At 70.3% G+C, this 10875-nt stretch overlaps 1 protein-coding gene across 1 annotated transcript; it reads left to right on the forward strand.

The window, feature by feature from the left end:
- The first annotated feature begins 954 nt into the window (after positions 1 to 954).
- CNTNAP1 (contactin associated protein 1) lies at positions 955 to 9671 on the forward strand. Its single transcript, XM_088519871.1, has 24 exons — positions 955 to 1084; positions 2366 to 2467; positions 2551 to 2744; positions 2816 to 2963; positions 3040 to 3243; positions 3312 to 3496; positions 3568 to 3711; positions 4170 to 4431; positions 4499 to 4648; positions 4866 to 5037; positions 5103 to 5209; positions 5303 to 5422; positions 5498 to 5701; positions 6386 to 6542; positions 6611 to 6738; positions 6809 to 6976; positions 7053 to 7271; positions 8001 to 8240; positions 8312 to 8548; positions 8619 to 8746; positions 8820 to 8913; positions 8995 to 9228; positions 9299 to 9346; positions 9425 to 9671. Exons 1-24 carry the CDS (start codon positions 1006 to 1008, stop codon positions 9613 to 9615), a joined length of 3915 nt encoding a protein of 1304 aa, XP_088375997.1. The 5' UTR covers positions 955 to 1005; the 3' UTR covers positions 9616 to 9671.
- Positions 9672 to 10875: the final 1204 nt, after the last annotated feature.

Genomic DNA, 10875 nt, shown 5'->3' on the forward strand with positions numbered 1-10875 from the left:
GTCTGGGCACCCATCAAAGACACCCTGCTGGTGACGGCTGCTTGATGGCTGGATTCCCCCCTCCACATGAAGGTGGGATCCGTGTCTGCAGGGAGAGGCTGATTCGGAAGCCCTGTCCATGCTCACCCCACTCAGGCCTCTCGTCCCCACCAGGGCGCCTGGACCTGGTGCTGCACCTGGGACTTTCTGTTCTGCCTCTGCTCCCCGCACAGGAAGCGTCGTGGCTCCTATTGCAGCACAGGTGACATCCGCTTGGCCAGGCCATGGGCCCTGAACCACAGGCACCTGCTGCAGGGACCCCCAAAACACCCCTGTGCGCTGGGCCCTTGGCTCAGCACAGCCCTGAGGAGCCAGGGGCAGGGACCGTATGTAGGGCAGGCAGCGGCCGCCCCCTCCCCACCGCCTCCGCGGGTGCCTGCGAATGCTTGGGACTGGATAGAGGCTAAATCCAGGCCTTCTGCACCGCTGGAGACCCGGGTGGCCCTAAACCCGCAGGCCTTAATCTGCTGCTTGATTACAAATGCTGCCACATCTGCTGCGACACAGCCGGCAGGCGCCACTTAACTCCTTCCCTGCCCCTGCCATCACCCGCGGGGTCCAGCTGTGGGGGCTGCAGGCTCGAGAGCACCAGTGCCCAGGGTACTGCCTGCAAGGGCTCTGCTGCCTCCGTGCCCTGTCTGCCCCACGTCCTGCTATGCCCTTGCGCTGCCCGGCTTGTGCCCCACTCGCCCAGGACCTGCTGGTCCCGTAACCTGCTCGCCCGGCACAAGGGTCTCCCAGAGCCCTGCTCCCCCCACGCGTGTCCCATCCCGTGCCCGGCTCTCCCCGGCCCACGCTGGGGCCGCCGGCAAGCGAGGAGCTGCGGGACTCGGCCCCGCCCGGCCCCGGTACCGGCCCGGCGCGGCCCCGCCCGGGTCCCCCGCGCCGCCCCTGGGCGGAGCCGCCGGTCCCGCTCGGCAGCGGCTGCAGCAGCGGCGGCGCCGGGGGCGCTCGGGGCGCTCCAGCATGAGCGGCCGCCGCCTCCTCGGGCTCCTGCTCGCCGCCTGCGCCGGCCTCCTGCGCCCCGGCCCCGGCTGCCTCGCACGTAAGTCCGGCCCCGGCCCCGCCCGGAGCGCCGCTCCGCACTGCGGTGCTCCCGGGAATCCCCGAGAACCGGCGATCCCCCGTGCTCCGGAGCATCCCCAGGACCCGGAGCATCCCCGCGGCCGGGAGCATCTCTGGGACCAAGAGAATCCCCAGGATTCAGAGCATCCCTGGCACTCCTGAGCATCCCTGATGCTCCCCAGCATTTCGGTGCTCCGGAGCATCCCCCGGCTCCCGGAGCATTCCCGGTGCTCCAGAGCATCTCCTGGTGCTCCCAAGCACCCCAGGGACCACGAGCATCCCCCGAGCTCGAGGACCCCCGGCCCTTCGAGCGCTCCCGGCGCTCCCGAGCCGCGCCCTCCCCAAGGTCACCCGCCCGCACCGGGCCCGATCCAGGCGCTCGGGTGTCCCCCGCCCCGCCCGGAGCGGCCCCGCCGCAGCCCTCGCTCGCGGCCCCGGCCCCGCCAGGTCCCCCGTATCCTGTGGGGCCCGGGGGGGGGGGGCTGCAGGAGCCGTGGATACGGAGCCGGCTCCGGGAAATGGGCCCTGCCGCATCCCCGCAGCGCCGGGTCCGCCGGGCCGGGCCGGGCCGGGCCGGGGAGGGGCTGCAGGGCGATGTCCCTGTGCGCAGGGGGACCGGGGGAGCGCCGGGAGGGTTCGGGCCAGGGCGGCCTGACGGCAGCATCCCAGCCGCTGGACCCGCCCGAGCCCGGTGCATCCGCCCGAATCCTGCACCGAGAACCCGCAGCCGGGGGCAGCCGGGCCGCAGGGGAGCGTCCCCCGCCGGGCCCAAGCGCTACCCGGGTCCGTCCGCAGCGCTGGAGCCGCCTCCGAGGGCCGGGGGGGCTCCCCGTCCCTCCGGATCCTCCTCTGCGGATGCGGCCGGCACCGGCACGGGATTCCGGGGGCGGCGGGACCCCGGGCGCGGCGGAGAGGCCGAGGGTGCCGGGGCTCCCCGCCGCCCACGTTAGCGCGGAGCGGCGCGGAGCGCTGCCCGCAGAGGTGTGTCAGCTCTGCAGTGGGAGGGAAGAGGGAGAGCGGAGCCGCACGGACGCGCCGCCGAGCCCCGCACCGACTGGGTGCCGGGTCCCCCGCCGGGGCAGCCCCTTCCCCGCCGCGGGGCCCGCGCGGAGCTGCTGGGACCGGGATCGGGCAGAGCCCCGTGGGTCGCAGCAGCCTCTGGCCTGGATGGGCGCAGGTCGCACCAGCCGCCTGCACCGCTGGTCCCTGTTGGGAGGAACAGGGAGATGCTGCTCCGCGCCCTGAGCACCCGCTCTTGCAGGGCCCTGTTACGATGAACTCGTGGCCCCCCTCTACTCCTACTCCATCGGCGCCTCCTCCAGATACAACATCTTCTACTCGGCCAGCTTCGCCCGGCTGCACAGTGAGTCCTGTTGCGTGGGGTGGGAGGCGCAGGGGACCCCCCATGCACATTCAGGCCAGGCTGAGTGTCACCCCCGCCCGCAGGCACCAGCGGCTGGTCCCCCGACCCCCGCGACAAGCAGCCCTGGCTGCAGATCGACCTGATGCAGAAGCACCGCATCAACGCCGTGGCCACGCAGGGCACCTTCAACACCTACGACTGGCTCACACGCTACATCGTGCTCTACGGCGACCACCCCACCAGCTGGAAGCCCTTCTTCCAGCAGGGCAGCAACTGGGTAGGGTGGCTGAGGGTCAGGGGGGCTCTCCTGCTGCCCCTGGACGCTGCTGATTCCCCTGCCACCCGCAGACCTTCTTTGGGAACGTCAACGAGAGCGGGGTGGTGCGGCACGACCTGCACTACCCCATCCTGGCGCGCTACATCCGCATCATCCCCGTGGCCTGGAACCCGCGCGGGAAGATCGGGCTGCGCCTGGGCCTCTATGGCTGCCCCTACCGTGAGTGTCCGGCCGCGCAAGGGCCGCTTGGTGTGAGAGCCACCGTGGACATTGCCCAAGCCTTCCTTCCCTGCAGGGTCCCATGTGCTCTACTTCGATGGCGACGACGCCATCTCCTACCGCTTCCGTGCCAAGAGGATCAGCACCATGGAGGATGACATCTCCTTCAACTTCAAGACAGTGGAGCAGAACGGGGTGCTGATGCACGGCGAGGGCGCGCAGGGCGACTACATCACGCTGGAGCTCAAGCAGGCCCAGTTGCTCCTGCACATCAGCCTAGGTGAGACCGGGCTGGGGCTGGGACCAGGGCCGGCCTGGTTGGCACAGGGTGACAAGCCCCCTCCCCAGGCAGCAGCCCTGTGCACGCCACCGAGGGCCACACCACGGTGGCGGTGGGCAGCCTGCTGGATGACGAGCACTGGCACGCGGTGCACGTGGAGCGCTACGGCCACCACGTCAACCTGACGCTGGACGGGGAGGTCAAGCGCTTCCGCTGCCACGGCACCTTCAACCAGCTCGACCTGGACACTGAGGTGGGAGCTGCCGGGCGCGGGGACCCGGAGGCCTCCCCGGTGCAGGGCTGAGCCCCCTCTTCTGCCCGCAGCTCTTCTTCGGCGGGGTGATCGACCAGGACAAGCAGCACCTCACCTACCGGCAGAACTTCCGCGGCTGCGTGGAGAACATCATGTTCAACGGGGTCAACATCGCCGAGCTGGCCCGGCACCGCCGCTCCAACATCCGCTTCGAGGTCCAGCCCACGCTGGGCGCAGGGTCCCGGCCCTGCAAGGGCCACCCCCATCCCCAGAGCCCTGTGCTCGCCCTGAGGTGACCCCCTCCCAGGGTTCCCATCCCCGTCGCGGGGTGACCTTGTCCCCAGGCCCCCCTCCCCGCAGCGGGGTGACACGAGGCTGCTGCCACACTCGTCCGCGCAGCCCTGCATCGACCAGGCAAGGTCGTGGCTGCCCTGGGGCGCGCGGCCGGCTGCCAAGCCGGGAACGGGGGCCGCATGGGAGGAACGGGGCTGCAGCAAGGGAACAGGGCTGCAGGGGGAATGGGGCTGCAAGGGGGGAGTGCAATGGGAGATCTGGGCTGCACCGAGGGAATGGGGCTGCAGGGAGGAAACAGGACTGCATGGGGGGAATGAGGCTGCAGGGTGGAACAGGGCTACATGGGGACTCTGGCCATTCACTGAGCCATGTCCTGCAGGGCAGCGTGGGCCACTACTGCCGGGAGCAGCCCAGCACCCCCATCACCTTCGCGGGCATCAACAACTACGTGCAGGTGCCGGGCATCCCGCGTCGGAACCGCCTGGCCGTCAGCTTTCGCTTCCGCTCCTGGGACGCCGCGGGGCTGCTGCTCTACACGAGCTTCTCCGACCGCCTGGGCTCGTTGGAGATGGTGCTGAGCCAGGGCCAGGTCAACGTCTCCATCGCCCAGCCCGGCAAGAAGAAGCTGGAATTTGCCGCAGGTGGGTCGGGTGCCGGGGGCCGCGGGGCGCCGTGCCGCGGGGCGCTCACCCCTGCCTTCCCGCGCAGGCCATCGCCTCAACGACGGCTTCTGGCACTCGGTGCAGCTGGTGGCGCGGGAAGGCTCGGCCGTGGTGACCATCGACGACGACGACGGCGCCGAGTTTCGGGTGGCGCATCCCTTCCAGCTGCGCACCGGCAGCCTGTACTTCTTCGGAGGTGGGCGGTGGGATGCAACGGGATGCGGTGGGACACATTGGGATGTGGTGGGATGCATCAGGATGCAATGGGACACATCGGGATGCGGTGGGATGCATTAGGATGCAATGGGACACATCGGGATGCGGTGGGATGCGGTGGGATGCAGTCGGGATGCAGTCGGGATGCAGGATGCAGCGGGGCAGGGCCGTGCGCGCTGACCCGCCGTGCCTTGCAGGCTGCCCCAAGCCGGCCTCGCTGACGGGCTGCCGCTCGAACCAGACCGCCTTCCACGGCTGCCTGCAGATGCTCAGCGTGGACATGCAGCCCGTGGACCTGGAGATGCTGGAGCAGCGCCGGCTGGGGCAGTTTGCTGACGTCTTCTTCAACGTCTGCGGCATCATCGACAGGTAGCGGCGGCGGCGGGCGCGGGGAACGCGGGCACGAACAGGGACACGAGCCCCTCTGCCCCCAGGTGCACCCCCAACCTGTGCGAGCACGACAGCCGCTGCGAGCAGTCCTGGGACGACTTCACCTGCATCTGTGACCTGACGGGCTACAAGGGCGAGACCTGCCACAAATGTGAGACGGGCCCCGCGGCGGGACGGGCCGCGGCGGGACGGAGCCCAGCGCCCCCAGCGCTGAGCCCGGCCCCGCGGGACCTCCCTTTTCCAGCGCTCTACAAGGAGTCGTGCGACGCGTACCGGGTCAGCGGGAAGACCTCGGGGAACTACACCATCGACCCCGACGGCAGCGGCCCGCTCAAGCCCTTCACCGTGTACTGCGACATCCGAGGTGGGCGGCACGGGGCAAGACGGGGCGCGGGGCATCCGCAGGGAGCTTCGGTGCCAAAAGCCTCTCCCGCCGCAGAGGACCGAGCCTGGACCATCATCCGGCATAACCGGCACTACGCCACGCGGGTGACGGGCTCCAGCGTGGACCAGCCCTTCCTGGGGGAGGTGGAGTATTGGAACGCCTCCTGGGCCGAGGTGTCCGCCCTGGCCAACGCCTCCGAGTACTGCGAGCAGCGCATCGAGCTGCACTGCTACAGCTCCCGCCTGCTCAACACGCCTTGTGAGTGCGGGGCGCTGCAGCGGGGCGATGCGGGGGGTGATGCTGCAGCGGGACGCGCAGGGCGCTGCAGCAGGGCGATGCAGGGGGCAATGCTGCAGGGCCCTGCGCAGGGCAGTGCAGTGGGTGATGCTGCAGCGGGACGTGCAGGGCGCTGCAGCAGGGCGATGCGGTGGGCGATACTGCAGTGGGACACGCAGGGCGCTGCAGCGGGGCGATGCTGCTGCCGAGCAATGCAGTGGGGCGATGCGTGGGGTGATGCTGCAGTGGGACACGCAGGGCGCTGCAGCGGGGCGATGCTGCTGCCGAGCAATGCAGTGGGGCGATGCGTGGGGTGATGCTGCAGCGGGATGCGCAGGGCGCTGCAGCGGGGCGATGCGGTGGGCGATGCTGCAGCAGGATGCGCAGGGCGCTGCAGCAGGGCGATGTGGTGGGTGATGCTGCTGCCGAGCAATGCAGCGGGGCGATGCGGTGGGCAATGCTGCAGCGGGACGCGCAGGGCGCTGCAGTGGGGTGATGCGGCGGGCGATGCTGCAGCGGGATGCGCAGGGCGCTGCAGCGGGGCGATGCTGCTGCCGAGCGATGCAGTGGGGTGACGCTGCCGCGTGCGGCTGTGCCATGAGCGATACCACGGGGCGATGCCATGTCGTGGGCGGCGATGCCGTTAACCCACCGCCGCTCCTGCAGCCGGGCTGCCCTTCAGCTTCTGGATGGGCCGCAACAACGAGCGGCACTACTACTGGGGCGGCTCGCAGCCGGGCATCCAGCGCTGCGCCTGCGGGCTGGACAAGAACTGCGCCGACCCCAAGTACTTCTGCAACTGCGACGCCGACCACGCGCTGTGGTGAGCGGGGCGGCCCACGGGTCCCGGGCACCAGCCCCGCGCGGCCCCTCTCACCGGCGCCGTTGCAGGAGGACGGACCGGGGCCTGCTGACCTTCGTGGACCACCTGCCCGTCACCCAGGTGGTGGTGGGGGACACCAATCGCTCCGGCTCCGAGGCCCAGTTCCTGCTGGGGCCGCTGCGCTGCTACGGGGACCGTGAGTGCGGGGCCGGCGGGCGGGCGGCACCGGAGCCCGCCGGCTCTCATGCCGCTGCCTTTTCGTGCAGGCAACACCTGGAACACCGTCTCCTTCAACCGGGGGACTGCCCTGCTCTTCCCCACCTTCCAGGCCAACCACAGCCTCGACATCTCCTTCTACTTCAAAACCACGGCGCAGTCCGGCGTCTTCCTGGAGAACCCCGGCTCCCGCTACTACATCCGCGTGGAGCTCAACAGTAGGGCAGGCGCGGGGACGGGGCGGCGCGTGGGCACGTGGGGACAGGACGCCCGCTCACCCCGCGCCGCCCGCAGCCACCCGGGACGTGATGTTCGCCTTCGACATCGGCAACGGCTACGAGAACCTCACGGTGCGGTCGCCGGTGCCCTGGAACGACGACGAGTGGCACCAGGTGAAGGCCGAGCTCAACGTGAAGCTGGCGCGGCTGCGGGTGGACAAGCTGCCCTGGGCGCTGCGCCCGGCGCCGCCGCAGAGCTTCGTGCACCTCGACTTCGACCGGCCGCTCTACGTGGGTGAGCGCGGCGGCCGGGGGGACCTGGTGGCTCTGTGGAGGTGGCCACAAGGGCTGGTGGCAGCAGGGGCTGGTGGCTCTGGAGGTGGCATCGGAGGCTGGTCTCAGTGGGACCTGGTGGCTCTGTGGAGGTGGCCACAAGGGCTGGTGGCAGCGGGGTCTGGCGGCTCCGGAGGTGGCACCAGAGGCTGGTCTCAGTGGGACCTGGTGGCTCTGTGGAGGTGGCCACAAGGGCTGGTGGCAGCGGGGGCTGGTGGCTCTGGAGGTGGCACCAGAGGCTGGTCTCAGTGGGACTTGGTGGCCCTGTGGAGGTGGCACCTGAGGCTGATCTCAGTGGGACCTGGTGGCTCTGTGGAGGTGGCCACAAGGGCTGGTGGCAGCGGGGTCTGGCGGCTCCGGAGGTGGCACCAGAGGCTGGTCTCAGTGGGACCTGGTGGCTCTGTGGAGGTGGCCACAAGGGCTGGTGGCAGCGGGGGCTGGTGGCTCTGGAGGTGGCACCAGAGGCTGGTCTCAGTGGGACTTGGTGGCCCTGTGGAGGTGGCACCTGAGGCTGATCTCAGTGGGACCTGGTGGCTCTGTGGAGGTGGCCACAAGGGCTGGTGGCAGCGGGGGCCGGTGGCTCTGGAGGTGGCACAGGAGGCTGGTCTCAGCGGGACCTGGTGGCCCTGTGGAGGTGGCACTGCGGGCCGGTGGCGGCTGTGCCGTTCCTGGCGCTGACGGCTCCGCGCAGGGGCGGCGGAGCACAAGATGCGGCCCTTCCTGGGCTGCCTGCGGGCGCTGCGCATGAACGGCGTCACGCTCAACCTGGAGGGCAAGGCCAACGCCAGCGAGGGCGTGCGCGTCAACTGCACCGGGCACTGCCAGGAGCCGCCGGTGCCCTGCCAGAACAGCGGGCTCTGCGTGGAGCGCTACAGCCACTACACCTGCAACTGCAGCGTCTCCGCCTTCGACGGGCCCTTCTGCAACCGCGGTGAGCGGCGCGGCGCCGCGCGGGGCACGCGGTTCCGACCGGGCGCCGCTCACGCCCGCGGCCCCCCGCAGACATCGGCGGCTACTTCGAGGAGGGCACGTGGGTGCGGTACAACATCCTGCCCATGTCCCTGCACGCGGCGCGCGAGTTCGCCAGCATCGTGGGCAGCCCCTGGCAGCCGCTGCCCGGCTACAACCTGACGAGCGAGGAGGTGAGCTTCAGCTTCAGCACCACCGCGGCGCCCGCCGTGCTGCTCTACGTGAGCTCCTTCGTCAAGGACTACCTGGCCGTGCTCATCAAGGACGACGGTGAGGGCGCGGGGCGCGGGCGGGCGCCGGGGCCGGCGCGGCGCCGGCTCAGCGCCCGCTCTGCCCGCAGGGAGCCTCCAGCTGCGCTACCAGCTGGGCACCAGCCCCTACGTCTTCGCCCTCACCACCAAGCCGGTGACGGACGGGCGGCCGCACCACGTCAACATCACCCGCTTCTACCGCACGCTCTACACGCAGGTGGGCGCCGGGGCGGGCGGCGGCGGCGGGCGGCAGCGGGCGCAGGGCGCCCACGCGTCCCCTCTTCCCGCAGGTTGACTACCTGCCCGTCATGGAGCAGCAGTTCTCGCCCTTCGTGGACAGCAAGCTGGACTCGCCCAAGAACCTCTACCTGGGGCGCGTGATGGGTGAGCGGGGCCGCCCGAGGCGCGCGGGGCCCGCGGGGTCCCCCGGGCAGCGCCGCTGAGCGCTGCCGTCCCGCGCCGCAGAGACCGGCGTCATCGACCCCGAGATCCAGCGCTACAACACGCCCGGCTTCTCCGGCTGCCTCTCGGGCGTCAAGTTCAACAGCATCGTGCCCCTCAAGGCCATCTTCCGGCCCAGCGGCGCCGTGCGGCCCTACAGCGTGCGCGGGGAGCTGGTGGAGTCGAGCTGCGCCGCCATGCTGCCGCTCAGCACGCTGCTCATCCCGCCCGAGATGGACCCCTGGTACATGGGCACAGGTAGGCGCCGCGACGGAGCCGCAACAGATTCGCGGGCGCAGGCCACGCACTCAGCCCCGCTCTCCCGCAGAGTTCCCGCACGTGCACGACGACGGCTGGATCGGCATCATCGTGGGCTGTAAGCGGCGGCCGCGGCGCGCGCGTGTCCTGCTCGCCGTGCCCGCCGCGGCCGCCCTCACTCGCGCTGTCCCCGCAGTCATCGTCTTCCTGCTGCTGCTGCTCGGCGCGCTGCTGGCGCTGCTCTACTTCTACCACCACCGCTACAAGGGCTCCTACCGCACCAACGAGCCCAAGGCCGTGCAGGACTACGGCGGCGCCGCCAAGCCCGCGGCCGCGCGCCACGACCAGGGCCTGCCCCAGATCCCCGAGGAGGCCAAAGGGGACTAGGAGGAGGCACCGCCACGGGGCCGTCCGCCCCTCGACTGCCAGCACCGCCGCGGTGCCCGCGCGGGCCGCCCGCTCCCGTCCCCGGGCAGCGCGCCCCGCTAGCCGCCTCGCGCATAGATTAGCCGCTTCCTTACTCGCTTAGCAAGAGCCGCGACCGAACCGCGCACGAGCCCCCGGCGGCGCGGGAGCCCGGCCGCCGCGCATGCCGCCACCTGCACTTTGCCGAGAGCTGCTGCTTTCATACGATCCAGGTACAGATTCTTTCTACCATTTTTGTTGCTGGATATTCTACTACACTCTAATTTTTTTATTCTATGGGTTTGTATAAAAAAACAACACGGAGTTACCGTCAGACGTTACATCTGGAGCAAGCGTGCGGCGGGCGGCCGGAGGCCGCGGTGTCACCGCGGGACGCGCCGGCTCCGGGGACGCCTGGTCACGCTCTGCGGTGGTTCGAGGGCGTTACAGAAACGCATTTACCTACCCAAAGGCCTAGCTCCGCTGGGCACTTTATTTTTAAGAATCCTGTTTTGTTGAATGAAACGTGAAGATACTCAAATAAAGGCAGAACGACCGCGTGTGATGTCCGCCCTTTGCTCCTGCGGACCGTGTCCCTTGTCCCCATCCCTGCTCCCTGCACTGAGCCAGGAAGCCGGGACAGATCCCTGCTCTGGGGGCTCTGCCAGGCGCCATCCCGGTCCCCCACTGTGCCCTGCTGCTCCCGCAGCCGCTGCTTTGCCCTGTCCCCTCCTTGGTCATGGGTCCACGGGCTCCTTTGTGCCCACCTGTGCCCCCCTCGGGGCTCTTGGACACCCCTAGGCCCTGTCCTCACATGGGACACCCCGTCTGCCCCCTCGCCCAGCCCGTCCCGCCGCGCCAGGGCGGCCGCGCGCGCAGGGAGGCCGGCAGCCCGCGGGAGCACGATCGCTACCGCTTTATTGAGACGAAGGTTACAAGCCGCGTTACCGCTAAAGTGCATTATAATTCACCGTCAACAAACCACGGACACAAGCCTGGTGCAGTGCAGATGCGGCGGAGGAGGCGGGCGGGCGGCGGGGCCGGGCGGACGGAGGCAGCGGAGCGGGACCGGGGGCGCCGGGCAGAGCGGGGCCCGGGCCAGCAGCGTCCGCAGCCCGAGCGGCTCCCGTGTCCCCAGGCTCCCGCTGCACAGGAGCAGAGCCTGGGACGGGCTCCCTCCGCCATGGGACCCTCGGGAGGCTGTGCCGCTGAGAAGGTTCAGGTTAAAGTGCTTGCTTTGTT

Source organism: Tinamus guttatus, unplaced genomic scaffold (genome assembly GCF_059628265.1).
Source record: "Tinamus guttatus ecotype Peru unplaced genomic scaffold, ASM5962826v1 Tinamus_guttatus_pri_ptg000075l, whole genome shotgun sequence".
In the NCBI taxonomy this organism is placed as follows: domain Eukaryota; kingdom Metazoa; phylum Chordata; class Aves; order Tinamiformes; family Tinamidae; genus Tinamus; species Tinamus guttatus.

Excerpts from the sequence above, each read along its gene's own strand:
- CNTNAP1 (XM_088519871.1), top strand. The coding sequence starts at position 1,006 with ATGAGCGGCCGCCGCCTCCTCGGGCTCCTGCTCGCCGCCTGCGCCGGC. Across the intron at positions 3,244-3,311 it reads GCTCCTGCACATCAGCCTAG|GCAGCAGCCCTGTGCACGCC; the intron begins GTGAGACCGGGC and ends CCCCCTCCCCAG. Across the intron at positions 6,739-6,808 it reads GCTGCGCTGCTACGGGGACC|GCAACACCTGGAACACCGTC; the intron begins GTGAGTGCGGGG and ends CTTTTCGTGCAG.